This window comes from Lagopus muta, chromosome 5, assembly GCF_023343835.1.
Source record: "Lagopus muta isolate bLagMut1 chromosome 5, bLagMut1 primary, whole genome shotgun sequence".
Lineage (NCBI taxonomy): Eukaryota > Metazoa > Chordata > Aves > Galliformes > Phasianidae > Lagopus > Lagopus muta.
In genome coordinates this window covers 24,442,945-24,459,987 of record NC_064437.1, presented here as the reverse complement: position 1 = coordinate 24,459,987, position 17,043 = coordinate 24,442,945, and the positions used below count along the sequence as shown (strand labels likewise).

General features: G+C 43.9%; 2 protein-coding genes across 2 annotated transcripts; one reads left to right on the top strand and one right to left on the bottom strand.

The window, feature by feature from the left end:
• Positions 1 to 60: 60 nt before the first annotated feature.
• Positions 61 to 2,848, bottom strand: LRRC52 (leucine rich repeat containing 52). The gene is made up of 2 exons (XM_048945133.1): positions 2,013 to 2,848; positions 61 to 869 (listed from the first exon to the last, which is right to left on the bottom strand). The coding sequence occupies exons 1-2, from the start codon at positions 2,635 to 2,637 to the stop codon at positions 613 to 615; spliced, it is 882 nt and encodes a 293-aa protein (XP_048801090.1). The 5' UTR covers positions 2,638 to 2,848; the 3' UTR covers positions 61 to 612.
• A 315-nt stretch (positions 2,849 to 3,163) lies between these two features.
• NUF2 (NUF2 component of NDC80 kinetochore complex) lies at positions 3,164 to 15,120 on the top strand. Its single transcript, XM_048946714.1, has 13 exons — positions 3,164 to 3,328; positions 3,581 to 3,655; positions 4,441 to 4,517; positions 5,176 to 5,237; positions 5,697 to 5,794; positions 6,376 to 6,449; positions 7,714 to 7,810; positions 8,585 to 8,647; positions 9,182 to 9,319; positions 9,592 to 9,732; positions 10,559 to 10,734; positions 12,512 to 12,647; positions 14,346 to 15,120. The coding sequence occupies exons 1-13, from the start codon at positions 3,206 to 3,208 to the stop codon at positions 14,493 to 14,495; spliced, it is 1,410 nt and encodes a 469-aa protein (XP_048802671.1). The 5' UTR covers positions 3,164 to 3,205; the 3' UTR covers positions 14,496 to 15,120.
• Positions 15,121 to 17,043: the final 1,923 nt, after the last annotated feature.

Here is a 17,043-nt window from a genome sequence, read left to right as displayed (position 1 = left end):
CATTCAAAATAAAGTCACTTCTAGGGTTATGCGACACAAAACTTGGTTCTGTAAATGCTCACAGACCAGTGGAGGTACAGGGGGACTGGTGGTGTCTTCTGCTGTAACAGGTAGGATGGAGAAGCAAGAAGGATCCAGTGGGATCCCAGGCCCACAGAAGACCTGCTCTGAACCTCTCTGTTCTGCCTTTCCACAGCAGAGGCTCTCAGATTCCCTGTAGCAGAAGTAAGCTATCTAGGCTGCCCCAGTGTGGCCAAAAAGGCCCTGGTGAGCTCCCTGGCTGCTGGGACCTGTCCCTGTGGCAGGACAGGCTGCATGCTGCCCTGCTTTTCCGTGGTCTCGTGAGAAAGCAGGATTGTAAATGCTGCTGGTTGCTGCACGGCACTGTCCACACCTCCTGTGGCTCACACTGAACATTTTGCCAAAGTCCTGAGTCTCACTGGAAGAAGAAATGCAGCGGTGGCACTGTGAGTAAAACTGGAGCACAGAGAATATCTTCTCTTGTGGCTTTATTTCACTTCAAAAAATTTGCGTATAAAGTTTGGGAAATCACTCAGAAGGGCCTGCCTTCAGTTCCCAGGACAGCATCCGGAAAGGTTTGTAGGGCTGACCCTAAGTGGCTGCATCTTTCTCCTCTTCTTCCTCCTCCTCCTCCTTTGAACTGTGGATTTGGTAGATGACGGCACAGATGCCAGCCAGCCAGGCCACCACAGTGCCAGCAAAGAATATGCAGAAGCCAATGAAACACAGAAAGATGTAGTCGTGCTTGTGCAGGTGGGTCTGGCAGCTGGAGTACAGCTGTACCTCTGCTGCAGGCATCTTCAAGGCACGAAGGGTTTCTGGTGTGTAGCAGGTGATGTTGTTGGCGTCTGCAGAGGAAAAAAGCAAAGCAAGATTCTTGCCTGTGTCTAAGACACTAGTGAGCAGGAAACATCACTGCTAGAAGAGTGATGGAGGAGTTTGCTAAACTGCTGGAAAATTTCTCCACACTTCATGTCCTTCTCCCTTCATAGCCTAGGAGAAATCAGCCAGATTTTGGCCAAGCCACAACCACCAGCCTGCCAGAATGATTTCCGTGGCAGTGCCTCCAAGGAAAATATTTCTGTTTGGATTATGGCATTGTTTGGATTATGACAAACTAGCTGTGCTGTTCATCTATGCTGATCAAGCACTTTTGTTTCAATACAAGAGCATTTGGCATTTTAAAGCCTCAAACACCTTTTAAAGTGACAAGGCTAAAGGGAAAGAGGTCTTTTTAGACTAGAGCGATAAGGCTTGCACACTGGGAGTCAAGTTTGGAAACTGGAGTGGTTTGCAATTAGGCATAGTTTCACCTGCAACTGTGAGAGAGGGGAAACTCAGGAATGATTCAGTTCCAGGGAAATACTGCCTATGTCCTGTCAAATTCCAGTGCAGGCTGTGAGATAATAGATGCTGGCTTTCCTTTCTGAACACAGGCAGTATTTGAGCTAATGGGACAGGATCAACAATGGAGAGCTCAGGGCTGGAGGGGCTGTTCCAGGGAGGTGAGGAGAGAGAGGAACAGACCAGCACTGCAAGCATTTCTACTGATCACAAAGGGGACTAATTGGCCACTACAGACACACCAACACTGCAACAGCAACAGAAGATCAGAGCAGATGGAGAAAAGGCAGGACATTCAGAGAAATAGCTTTCCCGGAGCATATCTGCCCTGAGCCAGCTCGTCATTCTTGGCACTGTGGCTGCAGGGTGCTGTGACTCACAGGCACAGTGATACCTCCTGAGCCTGCTGCCAGGTGTTTTGTACCTCCCCTACTGTCCTGAGGATGTGAGCAAGTGTGACTGAGGGTGGAAAGTGTGTAGCCCTGCTGCTCTGATCAGTGCTTTGTGCAACAGCTGATGGTGGGATGCGTGGCTGACAGGCAGTGGCGCTGCCCCAATGAGCTGAATGAAAAGAGATCAGAGGGCCCTGTCCATTCCACCCAGGAACAGAACGGAGAGGAGAGGAATCTTGCTCACACAGCCCTCACCTGGAAAATGAACACTGCTCTCTGTCATCCAGGTGATGAAGTCCAAAAAGGAACAGTTGCAGTGCCACAGGTTGTCAGAGAGCCCCAGAATCCTCAGGTTGGGCAGGACCTGGACGGTGCTGGCATCTAGGAATGTTAAACCAGTCCGGCTCACATCCAGGTGCCTCAGCCAGGTGTTGTTGGCAAAAGCATCCTTCTCTATTGCTACAAGGTTGGGATTGTCCGAGATCTTCAACACAACCAGGCTGAGGAGCTGTGAGAAGGTGCTGAAGGTGACCTGCGTCAGGTTGTTGAAGCTGAGGTCCAGGTAGACGAGCTTGACCACACCAACGAAAGTGAAATCCAGGTCATCTCCCAACAGGTTCTTCCGGCAGTCCAGGTACACCAGATCCGCCAGGAAGCTCAGTTCCACCGCCGGCAGGTACGAGACGTTGTTTGCCGCCAGGATCAGCTGCCTCGTGTCCAGCGGGATGGCTGCGGGGAACTCCTGCAGCTGCCGTCCGGTGCAGTTCACCTCCAGGTACCGACAGCTGCACCCACTCGGGCAGCCGCTATTCCCCGATGCCATCCCCATCCCCAAGAGGAACACGAGGCTCAGGGGCCGCCATCTACCTGCGGGAGACATGGCCCGCCGCTCCCGCACCGCTCAGCCCCCGGGGGACCGCGGCAGGAGACGCTGAGGAGACGGGTGTCCGCTGGGACGTGCTCTACATCGGCGACTCACCTGACTGGCTGGCAGGCTGCCCGGCTGGAAGCCGAGCCCGGCTTCGCGGCTCTCTGCGCGCAGAAGGGCGGAGGAGCGCCTCGCTACGGCACCGTAGCTGCGATGCCAGCAGCCGGGCGCCACTCTGAGAGCTCTCCGGCCAACCAAAGTTTTCAAACCACCGCTCCTTTCGGCTTTGCCGAGCGGATGCAAGCCCCGGACCCGCCTTCCCGGCGCAGGCCGGTAGCCGTCACGCAGCTGCGGGCGCGAAGCCCTAGCCGAGCAGCCACCGCCCTTCCCGCCACTCCCCCCAGCTCCTCAGCCGGCCTCGCCACCTAACGGCTAACGGCCGCCAGGGGGCGGAGCCTGACAAAGCCCCGCCCTCCTCCCGCCAGCGCCGCCGCTGATAGGCCAGCGCGGGGCGGATGCGTGACGCGCGCGGCGCGCCCGCCAGATTGAAGCGGCGCGCGGAGCGGCGGTTGGTGCCGTGATGGAGGCGCTGACCTTTCCCCGCTACAGCCCGGATGATATCGTCGCTTATCTCCGCAGCCACGTCCTGGTGGGAGCCGAAGCCCGCAACCTCACCAAGGCCGACCTGTTCGCCACCCTCAAGGTGTGTAAGGGCCCCCGGCGTGCTGTGGGGCTGCGTTGCGCGCCCCGTGACCAGAAAGCCCCGTGTTAAGGCACTGCCGTATTCGTTAGCAGGGCTGCTTGCTGTTCCTTTAGCTGTATTTTAATGCTTGAGCTGCAAGGAGCCGGAAAGGAAAGCTTGTTTTTGTCTTGGTGAATTTGCTTTTCACGTGTTAAAAGGCAGAACTGCTTTGTTGTCCTCATCAATGCTGATTTGTGCCCTTTGCTTCCTCAGCCTGAAGTTTTGCACATGATTTTCATAAGAATTCTGCAGAAAGTGTATGGGATCCGCCTGGAGCACTTCTACATGGTATGTATGCATTGGCAGGGGGTAAGGAGATGCGAAAGGAGAAAAGAATTGTGCTTTCCTCATGAAATGCTGTCAAATCTCTCTTTTATCACCTCACTAGAAAATGGCAAGTGGTATACTCTTCTTTTTTTATATATACATATATATATATGTGTGTGTGTATATATATTGTAATAAATGTTTGTATATGTTGTAACAAAAACATACAGGCTTCCTGGGAATCTGGTTTTGACCATGGATGGATGAGGGTCTCTTAGAAGGACCTTTAGACTGGGTTAGAGGGGAAGCAAATGATGCTTTTAATGTTAATCACTTCTACTCTGTTAATTGAGAGGAAAGCAGGGCAAGGGGCAGTTGGTGGTCTAGGCTAACTGATATCCTTCTGATTAACACTTCATTTATCTGTTGTTTCTGCTAGACAGTGCATCACCACCCCAGAGGGTGGTGATGCACTGGAACAGGTTGCCCAAGGAGGTTGTGGATGCCCCATCCCTGGAGGCATTCAAGGCCAGGCTGGATGTGGCTCTGGGCAGCCTGGTCTGGTGGTTGGCAACCCTGCACACAGCAGGGGGTTGAAACTCAGTGATCATTGTGATCCTTTTCAACTCAGGCCATTCTGTGATTCATCTGCTAACTTGATAGCATCCTTCTGCCTCTTGACTTGTGTCTACCACAGATGGAAGACAGTCCTCATCTAATTTTAATGAGCTTACGCTGTGGGATCAAACCTGTGTTTTCTCCCATGAATGTGCTCTGGTTATGTATTGGCTCTCTTTACTTTTCAGATGCCAGTCAACGTTGATATAGTGTATCCACAGATATTTGAAGGCTTTCTACCAGTTTGTAATCTGTATATTCATATGTAAGTACAAGATAGCACTTTTTAATGGAATGTTTATAGGGAGTTACTAGAAGCAATGGGGCAGTGTGCCTCTGGTGGTTGGTTCCACTACTCGTCTCTGAGCAAAACAAAGTTTTCAGGTGAACAGGCGACAGCAATGTGGTAACGGAGTTTAATTCCAAGCAGGCAAATGAATGTGTTAGGAGGCTACATGTAGTTGAGTTGTGTGGAGGATAATTTTTTTTAAAAAAACGAAGTAAAACAACAAAAAACTCCAATGCTTCTAATGAGTTGAAGTTCACTATTGCACCTGACAGAAGGATCTTAAGTACTTCTCTGAATTCTGTTTAAATGTATCTGTTGAAGTGGTGTGAGTGTTACACTTGTAGCTTCATTTTTGTTTTAAGGGCAGAATTGATTCCCTCAGTTAAGTGAAGGAATTTCTTAAGCTGCTCTGCAGGTGAGTATTCATAGAAATCCTAAGAGATGCTGTAAGAATACAGGTTTTTAATGCTGATCTGCACAGTAGTCTTACTGTGTTATTCTGCTGAGGCTTATTGTTGCTGTGTGCTTGCTGTGCATGTGCTCTGCAATGAGAGGACATTATCTGGTTTTAGTCTATGTGTATATAGTGTAAAAACTGTGTAGTAATCACTGAAGATGTTTTGTTTCTTTGCAGGGAGCGCTTCCTTCCAGTGTGCCGGGTTAATGATTTTCAAATTTCTGATGTTATAAATCCAAGTAAGCAAATGCACTGTAAGCCTTGTGTTTCCTGGGCTGGTGGCCACTGCTTGTTATCTAGGCTCTTTTGTGTGACCTAGTCAGGTGGGCAACTATTATGGAGATCTATCCCTGCCCACCAGCTACTCATCTGACCTTACGGATGGTTCTTAATGATGGTTCTCCATCTTACTCCTTTAGTAGGATAACACAGTGAGGCTGTATTTTATTAATCTTTTTATTAGGTGCCATTTTCTTAATTTGTTACATAGCATAGGATTGCTGAGATCTGGCATTAAGCTCATAGTTGCTTTTCTTGCAGCCTGTGAAATCTTTGCAAGGTGAGCAGGGAAAGAGCTAATACATATTCTCTCTTGCAATTTCTGTCTCTCCTCCAAATTATGCTTTGCCCAGTTTTCTCTAAGCAATTACAGTGTGTGCAGGGACAGAAGTAGTGATGGTTTGTAACTTCCATTTCAGAGGCAAAGAGGACAGCTCGCTTCTTGAGCGGCATTCTCAACTTTGTGCATTTCAGAGAATGCCGACGCGAGGCCTACTTGGAGTTGCAGCTGAGCTATGTAAGTCTGATGCTGTTTTTCCACACTCTTACTGAAGTTACTTAATGCTAACCTACAATTGGGAACATAAAGGTTGTGTTTTTTCAACAGCGTCCTAAAATAATGTGAGAATCTTAAATATAGCTAAGTAATACAAGCAGGTACCCATTTGCTAAAAATTCTTGTACAGCTACATTACACATCAAATACAACTACTGTAAATGGCTCCATGTAGAACTTTGCAATGCCCTTAGGGAAACATGTCAGTTCAGAAGAATGAGTGGCTGGGCTTGTTGACATTGTAAAGTTTTCTGCTTGGTACCATGGCTGAGCTACTACTTTAGCTGTCAGCTTTTTTTTTTTCTTCCCAGTTTTATTTGGTAGTTCAGCCTTGTAAGTGAAGGTTTGACACCTCCAATTGTTTGGAGAAAATATAGATGTAGTGATTGTTGGCTTGAAGCTAGAACTGCAGGTGGTTTCTCTCTGAATATCTCAGTAGTTCAGAGATCGTGCATGTCATGTGAAATGATGAGCAGGGGCCTCATAGGACTCAAGAGAAACTACTCCTCTGAAACAAAAAGTTCTGAATGTTTAACTTGCAGAAATCTGCTATGGAGAAACACCAACAACTGGAGACAGCAAATCAGGAGTTAGAAATGAAGCTGGAGAAGCTAAAGTGAGTACGAGGACTGAAGGTCCCAGGATCTTTCTGTCTGATGCAGATAAAATTCCTTTCAGTCTATAAGAGATGTGACTGTGTTCAGTAATATGATTTCTTTTTTTGTGAGACTAGAATGCTATAGGTGGCAGAATCTAAGTGTGTAGGTGTAATAAATCGAGACACTGATTAATCTTTGTTAATGGGAGTGGAATTTGTAGCCTGTTTTTATTTATTGTTTTTTCATCTGACTAGCTTCTCCTCCATTTTGAGCCCTCACCACATGCACCCACATGTATTATAGAGAAGAAAATATATATATATATTATTATATATAATAAGGAAAAAAATATTTATATGCCCAATTCTGCTCCTTTAGGAGCCTTTAATTTGAGCAGGCTTCACTTCTCCTTTGGCACTTGTCTAAGTTTGCTGCTGGTTAGCCTCGGTGGGAAATAAAGCAGAAAGTATAGAGATGTCTTTGTGTTGCACTTGGTTACAGAGGCAGTTCTGATGGCATTAAGCTAGAAAGGCTGCTGGCAGGAAATAACAGTGTGGCTTTGGGTCTGTGTAGTTGCTTTGAGAAGATACTCTGGTTTGCATATTGGGGAGACTAAAGAGGAACTTGATGTTATAGTTTGTTTTTAGTCATCTGTCTTTTATTGTTTATATAGCTCTAGGAAGTTGATCTTTAACTTAATGGATGGGTGAAGCAGCATTCCTCAGTTATTCGACAGATTTGCCCTATTCTCTGTTTTAGGTAGCTTAGTTGCACTGCCTACACCTTTGTCCCATTAAGTTTGTTTTGCTTTTAGGTAATAGGCTAAAAAGATGGCTAGCTCCCAAGATTGCTTTCAAAACCAAAAGCTTCTTTGCTGATAACTGCTCTCGATATGTGCAAGGCAGGAGGATCTCTAGCTAGCTATAGTTGTATCTCAATATGAACTGTTCCTCTGGCACATCACAATATGCAGGTTTCGTACTTCCAAGCAAAACTGGTGGAAGTATTCTTTCATGCCCATTTGTATTTAGTGCTATCATTAAATATATGGTCCTACTTTAACCTGTACAGCTTATTTCTGAAATAGCTCTTTAGATGATGTTTTGCCTAGGAAGGCTTATAAGCCCAGGGAAATAAGCTGTATTAATTTGAGACTGTTTCGACCTGATCCATGATGTTGCTGGCTGTAAAGCGTTTGGAGAAAGACTGTTTCATTTGTTGTACTCTCACCTGATTATGGTGATGCTGGACCTGTCTAATGTCTTTATTTTTTCTGCTTAGCACTGTTCCAGTTGAACAGCAAGCAGAGTTCAAGCAACTGTCGGATGACATTCAAGAACTGGAGCAACTTCTAAGCCATGACTATCGTCGGAAAACAGTATGATCTCTTTGTGTATTTCTCTGAACTGGTGCCAAGGCTTCTGATCAACATTATTTCTGTTGATTTTTATTTTGTTCCTTGTCTCGTACAGAGAAGAAAGCAGGGTGTTCAGATTTAAATCATAAGTGGTTATTGCAACACTAAGTCCTGTCTAATCTCTAGCATTACCTGTAAGGAATGTAAAACACACATGAAATCAGATTTAGAGAACACAGAAATGTATTTGGTTCTTCCTTCTTGAAATACGTTAATGCTATGACTTGGAAGATCCACTTATTGTTGTTCCCTGTAAGTTCTTGTTTTTTCTTGCTCCTGAATTTTAAGAATGAGAACTGGAGATGAGCCATGGCAGGTGACAGGAGGCCTTAGGAAGGTCACCCAACAGAATGGCTAACAAAAACAGCAGGGTCGATCACAGGATGGGATAACTGCCCAGCAATGGCAGGCTTGCCCTTAAGACCTCATAGACCTCTTCAGCTGTGTTGGAGAGAGAGAAAAAGAATGTGGTTAGGTTTTTTTTTTTTTTTGGATGTTACTTTAAGTCAAGTTTCTGCCATGAATACTGTTGACCGTGGGCTTGACTTCTATAGTTGGAGGGCCTTCTGTTAGTGCAATTAGGCTGCAATTTTGTATTCTAGTCTTGGTGCACCGAAGAAACAATCAGTGAGATCTCATATACGTGTCTAATAGAAGGACAAAGGAGGCAGTAGCTGTAGAGATGTTTATTTCAATTTTATTTCAATTTGTTTTTTCTTTTTTCTTCTCCCTTAGGCAGCATTGCAAGAAGTGATTTCACAAAAGAAGTCAGATATTACAGAGAGGACCAGAAAACTGGTGAGTACAGCTCTGTGTAGGCTGTAGCTTGTTAATTCAATGAATAGATAATCTCTGTAAGGTTAGATTATTCTCGGAGCTAGTTAATGTTCATGTGGTTACTAGTTGTGTTTTTTCATCTTTCAAGAACTGCTTCACTTTCATGCCATGGGAAGTGTGGTGCTCTTCCACGTGAGCATCACAGCTGACTTGGAAACCCTGCAGTGACTGCCTGAGTTGCCCCAGGTGAGGGGCTCTGAAGGAGAGAGCTGCTTACCACGTGTATTAGCTGGCAGGTGTTCTGTGAAGCACTGGGTTAAATACTGTTCTTACAACTCAGTGCTGTACCACTGAGTGTGCTCAGGGAGCAGAGTGGGCTGTTAATTGTTTTGAGAATGTTGATGTTCACAGGAATTTTTTTAAAGGACTTCCTAAGAAGGAATGACTTGGAGAAAAGAATTTATCTGGTCGTGAGATCATGTGAACTGTGCTTCACAATTCCTCTTTGCAATTGGCAACTTAAATGACCAAAAGTTCTCTTGTCCTTGTAACTAGAATGAACTTAAAGTGACAATGGCTACTTTGAAAGAAGAACAAGAGCAGCTGAAATCAAAAATTGTGGAGAGTCCAGAGGAATTGAAGAATTATAAGGAACTAATGAAGGAGACTGTTAAGAAACTCAAGAAATCCAAGGTGAGATTTGCTTTTCCCTTCCTTCACATGAGGAGATTTTAAACTTTAAAAGTGCATCTTACTGAACTTCCATTGTTTTAAACTGGTTTTTGAGTGACTTATACTTAAAGATCATCTATTTCCACACTCCCCTGTGCCATAGGCAGGGACAACTTCCACTAGACCAGGTTGTCCAAATACTAGCAAGAAAGAAATGGGCAGAAGTCAATATACACAGTACAACGTTGACAGTAACTGCTGAACTCCCCTATTAATACTTTCTCTTTTTAAAGCAAGAGGTTATTGAGAAATACGAAGGCTATCGAGACCTGGTTGAAGTTCTGCCATCGTGCCAATTGGAGGTGCAGTTATATCAGAAGAAGATGGAAAGACAGGCAGCAAATGTGGAAAGACTGGCCAGTGTATTAGCAGAGGTTTGTATTACCTAAGTTAAACTTGGTTAGGGAGAACTTTTAATGTCAGTCTGAGTCGAGTCATTAGTAAACATCTGCTCTCTTCTCCTGTCTGCTCACAAAAGAAAGAATTTGGATCACTTTAAAACCTCATTATGGAAACATCAGTAAAACATAGCTGCTGCTTTGCTGGGTACCACTAATGTCCTTTTGGCCACTTTTAATAGTCACAAGCTTTGTTGCCATAGATACCTGACCTAAAATTGTTATCTGGGGGTTGATAGAAGGAAATGATGGAAGAAGAATGGAAGTGAGATGTTCTCTTCTGCATATAGAGCTGAAACTAGAGCAAATAAACTGTTACTTCAAGATTACTTTATCTCTCAAGGTTTTAGTTTATTGATGTACTATGCTAAGCTTCTGCTGGTGAAGTGCTTGTCACAAAGTACCTTGCTAGTTACTACTAAACTGAGAATAGAGTTGTTAAGAGCATTTAGGGAAAAAACAGCATAGTCTTTTAAGTTATTTGTATGACATTTTCATAAAACCATAGCCTAAGAGCTACAGCAGAGCTCACAGTAGCTTCTAAAAATGATACAAATAGTAATTTGCTCATTCTGATGTATTTCTAATTAGATAAACTGGGAGATAGTAAGGAAAGCTGGTCAGCTATCAAATCGTTAAAAAGCAGGAAGACTGTTCTAATCTTAGGGAACTTCTAACATGGTTTATCATTATATAATTGGTTATAATTGGTATATAATGGTTTATCATTATCATAATATGGTTTATCATTCTGCTTATATCCCCCACTTTGGTTTATTTCAATGCTTTTTACATACTGCAGGTCAGAAATCTGGAAGACCAGCTGGAGAGTGCTCAAATCGAGCTGAAGAAAGGGAAGACGGATGAAATGTCCCTGAAGAGACTGGTCACTGCAAAACATGAGAGGCTGTCTACAGCTGAAATAAGGATAAAAAAGAAGCGTGAAGATGTTGAGCAATATAAGCACACTGTATTTGAGTAAGGATGAGTTGATGTTTCTGCTTGCTGCTGCTCTATGTCTTCGTTATGTGCTACCAACGTTCACGCCTGGTACAAACATGTAGCTTAGCGCTAAGAGGAAAATGAGTGATGTGGGATAGCTTGGTATGAAGACCAGTAGTGCTGCAGGCAGGGAGTTGGGGTCTCAAATCAATAATTGCAATGTGACTTGACAGCAATTCTTTTATTGGATCGCTAATTTAATTTATAATGCTTATTCTTGATTCTTTTATCTTCTTAAAGAGAATGTCACATTGGGATAATTTCCTAACTTATCAGACTTCAACAAAGCCCCATTTGCCTTTCATGAATTTTTCATAATTTCCCTTGCCACTTTTGCTCATTATCAAAGATGTTCAAGACCCATGGGGAAATGGGGCTCGTATCTCAGAGGAGCATTATCCTGACATGATGCTTCTAAAACAAAAGGAAAAGTGTCATTTGATCAAAGCCTCTTAGCCCATCTCTCTTTCTACTGTATGCTAAAGGCAAGTTGCAGAGCAGTGTTTACACACAGCAGTCACTTCTGCAGTAGCAGAGTGTGGTGTTGTAAGGTCATGGCTTCCCTGATGTTCACTGTACTGAACTGTGGTAAAGAAAGCTTGTTATATAATGCTTTTGTACACTAATAGCAAAAGGGATGTGGAAAATTACTGGCTGAGGTTGCTTAAAAAAGGTGGAATAAAGCTTTCTTTCTTTCTCCAAATCAGTGAGAGTGGAGTCTAAGTCACCATCATGCAGAAAGGCAGCAAGATTCCTAGGCCTCTGCTTTTCATGTAGGGCACTATCAGCTAAAGGGAGATTGGAAGGAAAAGCAGCTTTTAATTAAAGAATGAAAATAATAGCCTAATGCTCCTCTGTACTAAATGTTGCTGCCAATTTATCTGTTTCTAATGTTAGATATTTCCCTTGAGTATTTAAATTAGATGCTTTGATAAGAAGGAGAGAAAGGGAGGTTGCCTTGATTTGGAAACAAGTTTTCACTGGTGGGTAAGAAAATGTGTCCTCACTGTTCCCTTGAGGTAGAAAGATATAAATATGCTTTCAGTGAGTTTGAATGATTTCAGCCCAATCTTCAGAGAAAGCAGCTGCTACGGTTCCAAATGTAATTATTGTGCAAATAGTATAAAGTGTTAAGTGTTTTCTGCAGATCTCCTGTTCCCACAGTAACACTGCTGATTACATGGCAGCTTACAGCTGGAGCTAGCTAAATTCACCTGCAAGCTTGGAAGAATTTGGAAATAATGTTCACAGATGGATGGAATATGGGGATCTGAGGCTGAGGAGAATGTGACTTTCAATTGTGCTGAAACACCAAATGCAACTGTGTTGCTTTCAGACTCCTAGGTTGGGTCCTAAGCCTGTGCTGGCCTTCAGCCCAGGCTCTCTACATCTGTTCTACAAAGGCTCAAAGATGGAGTGTCCAGCTATCTGCAGGCTTCAGCTGAGTCAGTTCTATTGGAGTAATAGCAGTTTTTGATTGACAGCAACTGAGGGTCTTCAGTGGATCTCTGTAACTTCATTTTGAATTCTGTTTTTCGTATCTATACTATTCCAGATGAAGGATTAGACAAATATCCACATTTCCTAATTGTACTTTCAGAGCAAGTAAACTCTTTACAGTATTGTCTCTAGAAACTGCACTTGGCATGCTAATTAAATACAAGTTTGGGGGGGGGGGGGGGGGGGTTAAGCTTAATCTGGAATTGGCTGAGTGGTTCAGTACTAATTTTTTTTTTTTTTCTCCCTCCTTTAGATATTTTAACAGAGTTCAGGAAAAGAGGGGTGCTGTATATGATAAAGTGACAGCAATTCACAAGGAAATCCAGCAGACAAGGTTCAAAATCCAGCAACTGAATGAGAATGCTGAAAAAGAAGAAACGAAAGCTAAAGTGAGTTGTGTAGGGTTTATTTATTTGTTTATCTTCTAAAGGAAATCTGTTTGGTAGTCTGGAAATTGATATTCAGCTTGGTCTGTGCAGATGAAATAATTCTTATCAGCCTTAAAAACAAGTAAGCTGAGTAGGTGTTGGTTGGAGTGGATAGTGAGACACAGAGCACTAGCTTATGATTCTGCTGTGATGCTAGGATTTGTTTGCAATGTGTCTGCATGCTGTATGTGATGTGTGGAAGAAATGGGCTTTGCAAACCTGGGAAATGATTCTGGAATGATATGATGGCCCAGTATTTTGAGAGATGAAACTGAACTTGTCTTTTCATGTGTATCTGTAGCAGATACTATCCTAGTTTCAGTGACGTCCATTTCTGTATCACAAACCTTCTAGCTCTAAGCAGTCTGATTTTATTCATTTTGTTGGGCCATTGGGACCTATTCCTTGAGGCCTTACCTTCATGCTGTAGTGACAAGCAATGCTGTAACCTCTTGACAGTCTTCCTCAAATAAAGGAACATTTGCCATGTTGCAAACCCGTTCTTCCTACAGTTTCAGGAGGAGGATTGTCCAGGTCAGTTCTAGAAAGGCAGAAATCCTGGTGGGTTAGTAGTAAGGGATTGCAGTCAGCCTGTAGCATCTTCTATTTGTTTGGTGCTGAAGTACTGTCTGTGCTGGAAGGACAGCTATAGTAGTCGCAGGGACAGAGGTCACAGAATCACAGGGTTGGAAGGGACCTCAAGGATCATGAATCTTCCACCCCCCTGCCACATGCAGGGCCACCAACCTCCCCATTTCATACTAGACCAGGCTGCCCAGGGCCCCATCCAATCTGGCCTTGAACACCCCCAGGGACGGGGCATCCACAGCCTCTCTGGGCAGCTGTTCCAGCACCTCACCACTCTCTCTGTAAAGAACTTCCCCCTGACATCCAACCTAAATCTCCCCTCCCTCAACTTAAAACCATTTCCCCTTGTCCTGCAGTTATCTACCCTTTCAAAGAGTTGACTCTCCTTGTTTCTAGGCTCCCTTTAGGTACTGAAAGGCTGCAATGAGGTCACCCCGCAGCCTTCTTTTCTCCAGGCTGAACAAGCCCAGCTCCCTCAGCCTGTCTTTGTAGGGGAGCTGCTCCAGTCCCCTGATCATCTTTGTGGCCTCCTCTGGACCCTCCCCAACAGCTCTCTGTCTTGTACTGGGGCTCCACACCTGGACACAGTACTCCAGATGGGGCCTTGCAAGAGCAGAGTAGAGAGGGCCAATCACCTCCCTGTCCCTGCTGGCCTCCCTTCTTCTGAGGGAACCCAGGATACCATTTGCTTTCCAAGCTGCAAGAGCGCACTGCTGGCTCAGGTTAAGCTTTTCATCCATCCATCACCCCCAGGTCCTTCTCTGCAGGGCAGAGGTCTTTGGTGATACTGCTCCATTTTGTGTTAATCTGCACCAGTGTGAATATTGTGCTGCTGTTTGACAACCTTAGTGTTGTGAGCACCAGAGCCATACAACAGATGGTAATACTGGGATTTTGCTTGTGGCTGCTCTTGGTCTTAGGAGGTTCTGTAACTTTCCTGTATTCTATATACCAAGGAAGCAATAAGTTTGAAATTGCATGAGACCTCTCTCGCTTATGCTTTATGCTTTATAAGGGTTTAACTTTTCTGATGGAGTTGTGTGTGGTTTTTTGTTTCATTTACCTTCATAGGAGATATACCAAAACCTGAAGGCTGGATTGGAGAAGCGTCACGATTCTCTCATAAAGACAGCAAAGAATTATGCAGCCTCAAGAGAAGATAAGATTGCTGAACTGCAGAAGGGACTGCTTAGAGTTCAGAGTCCTGGAAGTAGTTCTTAGACCTGCCTTCACTTGTATTCCTCTTCTGTTTATCTTCATATCTGAACTCAGCAACTTGTGCTTTGTGTGAGATGGAGAGTTATTCCAGGCAAAAAACAGCTTTGTCAAAAGCCATGACAGAACATATTTAACTTTCTAGACAGATCATGGTGTATATAGCTTGCTATTGGGGGTAAGAAAATGCTCAGTTTAGCCTGTCTGATTTGGCCGGTTTGGCCAGTACCTGATTTTAGCAGTAATAATGTAAGTCAGTCTTGCCAACATCAAATTGTTTAAGACAAAATTCTACTTTTTCTAGAAAGAAACTATCTTGGCAATGTTAATCTTGAATGACCTGGCACTTTGGGCCAGCCTGAGTGGACAAAGTGTTCAAGATAAGGCAGTAATAGCTGATATTCTACTACCGTGACTGAATTAGAATTAAATCCCGATAGAGCTTCCATCTAAATACCAATTTTCCTGGTTGTGAATGTTGGTGTCTGGTGAACCCTTAAGGGTGTATCTTCAGAGGTACAGTTGTGTTAACTAGATGCTAGAACTTGTTTCTGCTCTTGGTGGTATTGGATCCTCACATATGTTAATTCAAGTCCATGTTTGGGTGTTCAGTCCTTTAAAAAAACAAAAAAAAACAAAAAAAAAACACAAAAAACAGACAAACCCCAAACCAAAGGAATATCTGTAGCTTAACTTGTGATGGCACTTAGTTTGCCACAGTGTTTTGAGAATGCTTTTCAATTGTTTCAAGTACTGTCAATTTTTAAAATAGCTGATATAAGGATATTTAATCCTATTGCTATGTTATGCTTCTTCTCCTCCCCACTCTCTCAACTTCCTCTGTCAAGTGTTCCAATTGGAAAATAAAACTTGTTCTGTACATTTGTAGGAATGTGTACTACTAGAGTTTTCCTCTCTTAAAGAAGAGAGGATTCAAGGCTGTACACAGAGCCTGAGACAAATCCTCTTCACTCACTGCAGCCCAGGCAAGCCAAAAGGTTGAAAATCAATGCTGTGCTAGGCTGTGAATAAGCCTGTATAGCTCAGAGATTAGAAACGTGCAGGGCAAAGTAACTGCTAGGTTCTGGTTCTTGCTCTCAGAGGTTTTCTGACAACATCTGTTGGGTAAAATAAAAGGCTACAATTCATGGAGAAACAAAACTACTGGTTTCCAGGGACAAGTTTATGGATTTCCAGTAGGTTCTTGTGGCTTCAGAGGGGCTTGTCTAGTTGTCCCCAAAATACCTATAAGCAAAACATAACCAAAGCTATGCTTTAGCCAGAGATAAGTGATTCCCAGCTGTGAAGCTACCTGCTGCCTTTCAGGAGCTAATACTCATCTTGAACCATACAGTAAGGCAGTGGGGGGGAGTTCTGGTGTGACCTGAATAGCAGTGCAGGAAGAATGGCTTTGTTAAGGCACTACAACTCAATTTCCCTCAAGAGGGCAGTGACATTCAAAAAATCTTCTTTTTTGCTTGTTTCTTTTAGCAGTACATCTGTCTAAATGCCTATAACCTTCTGCCAAGGCCTAAATCAAACTTGCAGAACTCTTAAGTTTCATAGTAGTCTTTTAAAATAAGCAATTTAAGAGACAAATGTATTGTGAAGCTTGAGAAGAAACTGGACAGGTTAGACTTAGTGGAATGAGACCTATGTAGCCTTCCCTATGGCCTGCTCGTCAAAACAGGCTATTAGTAACTGCTGCTCAGCTTGGCATGACACTGTTTATATTCATAGTTTGATTTTTTTTCCACATATACTGTAGTAGAGTCATAGAATCTTTCAAGTTGAAAGGGATCCTTAAAGGCCACCTGGTCCTACTGCCCTGCACTGAGCAGGGACACCCACAGCTCTGTCAGTGCTCAGAGCCCCTCCAGCCTGACCTTTATGTTTGCAGGGATGGCACCCACAGCTCTCTAGGAATCCTGTGCCACCTCACTGCTCTTATTGTAATAAACTTCCTCCTTATATGCAATCAAAATCTCCTCTCTTTTAGTTTGAAACCATTTCCCCTTCTCCCATCACAGCAGACCCTGCTAAAGAGTCTGTCCCATCTTTCTTACAGCCCCTGTAGATGCTGACAGGCTGCTCTCAAGTTTCTCTGAAGCTTTTTCCTCTCCGTGCTGAACAGCCCCAGCTCTCAGTCTGTCCTCACAGGGAGGTATTCCATCCCTTGGGTCATTTTTGGCCCTTCTCTGGATGTGCTCCAGCTGGTCCACATCTCTCCCATACTGAGGACTTCACATCAGGATGCAGCACTCAAGGTGAAGCCTCGCCAGTGGGGAGCAGAGGGACATTTACTCTTTGTGCAGCCTCACTGGTTATCCCCAATCACCTCCCTGTCTTCCATGTGCCTTAGCATAGCTTCCACTATTTCATATACTGGTATTTTTCAATTCTATGCTACATATTTATTCATAATTCATATGCTACATAAAGCTCATAGCAAAATTGCACTGTACAGCTTAGGCTAATGGACTTTCTGCTTACTAGTTTCAAATGCATTTAATTATTAACATTATTTTGTAAGTAACAAGGAAACAAATTCTTT

Excerpts from the sequence above, each read along its gene's own strand:
- NUF2 (XM_048946714.1), top strand. The coding sequence starts at position 3,206 with ATGGAGGCGCTGACCTTTCCCCGCTACAGCCCGGATGATATCGTCGCT. Across the intron at positions 3,329-3,580 it reads ACCTGTTCGCCACCCTCAAG|CCTGAAGTTTTGCACATGAT; the intron begins GTGTGTAAGGGC and ends TTGCTTCCTCAG. Across the intron at positions 9,320-9,591 it reads AGAAACTCAAGAAATCCAAG|CAAGAGGTTATTGAGAAATA; the intron begins GTGAGATTTGCT and ends CTCTTTTTAAAG.
- LRRC52 (XM_048945133.1), bottom strand. The coding sequence starts at position 2,637 with ATGTCTCCCGCAGGTAGATGGCGGCCCCTGAGCCTCGTGTTCCTCTTG. Across the intron at positions 870-2,012 it reads GAGCAGTGTTCATTTTCCAG|ACGCCAACAACATCACCTGC; the intron begins GTGAGGGCTGTG and ends TTTCCTCTGCAG.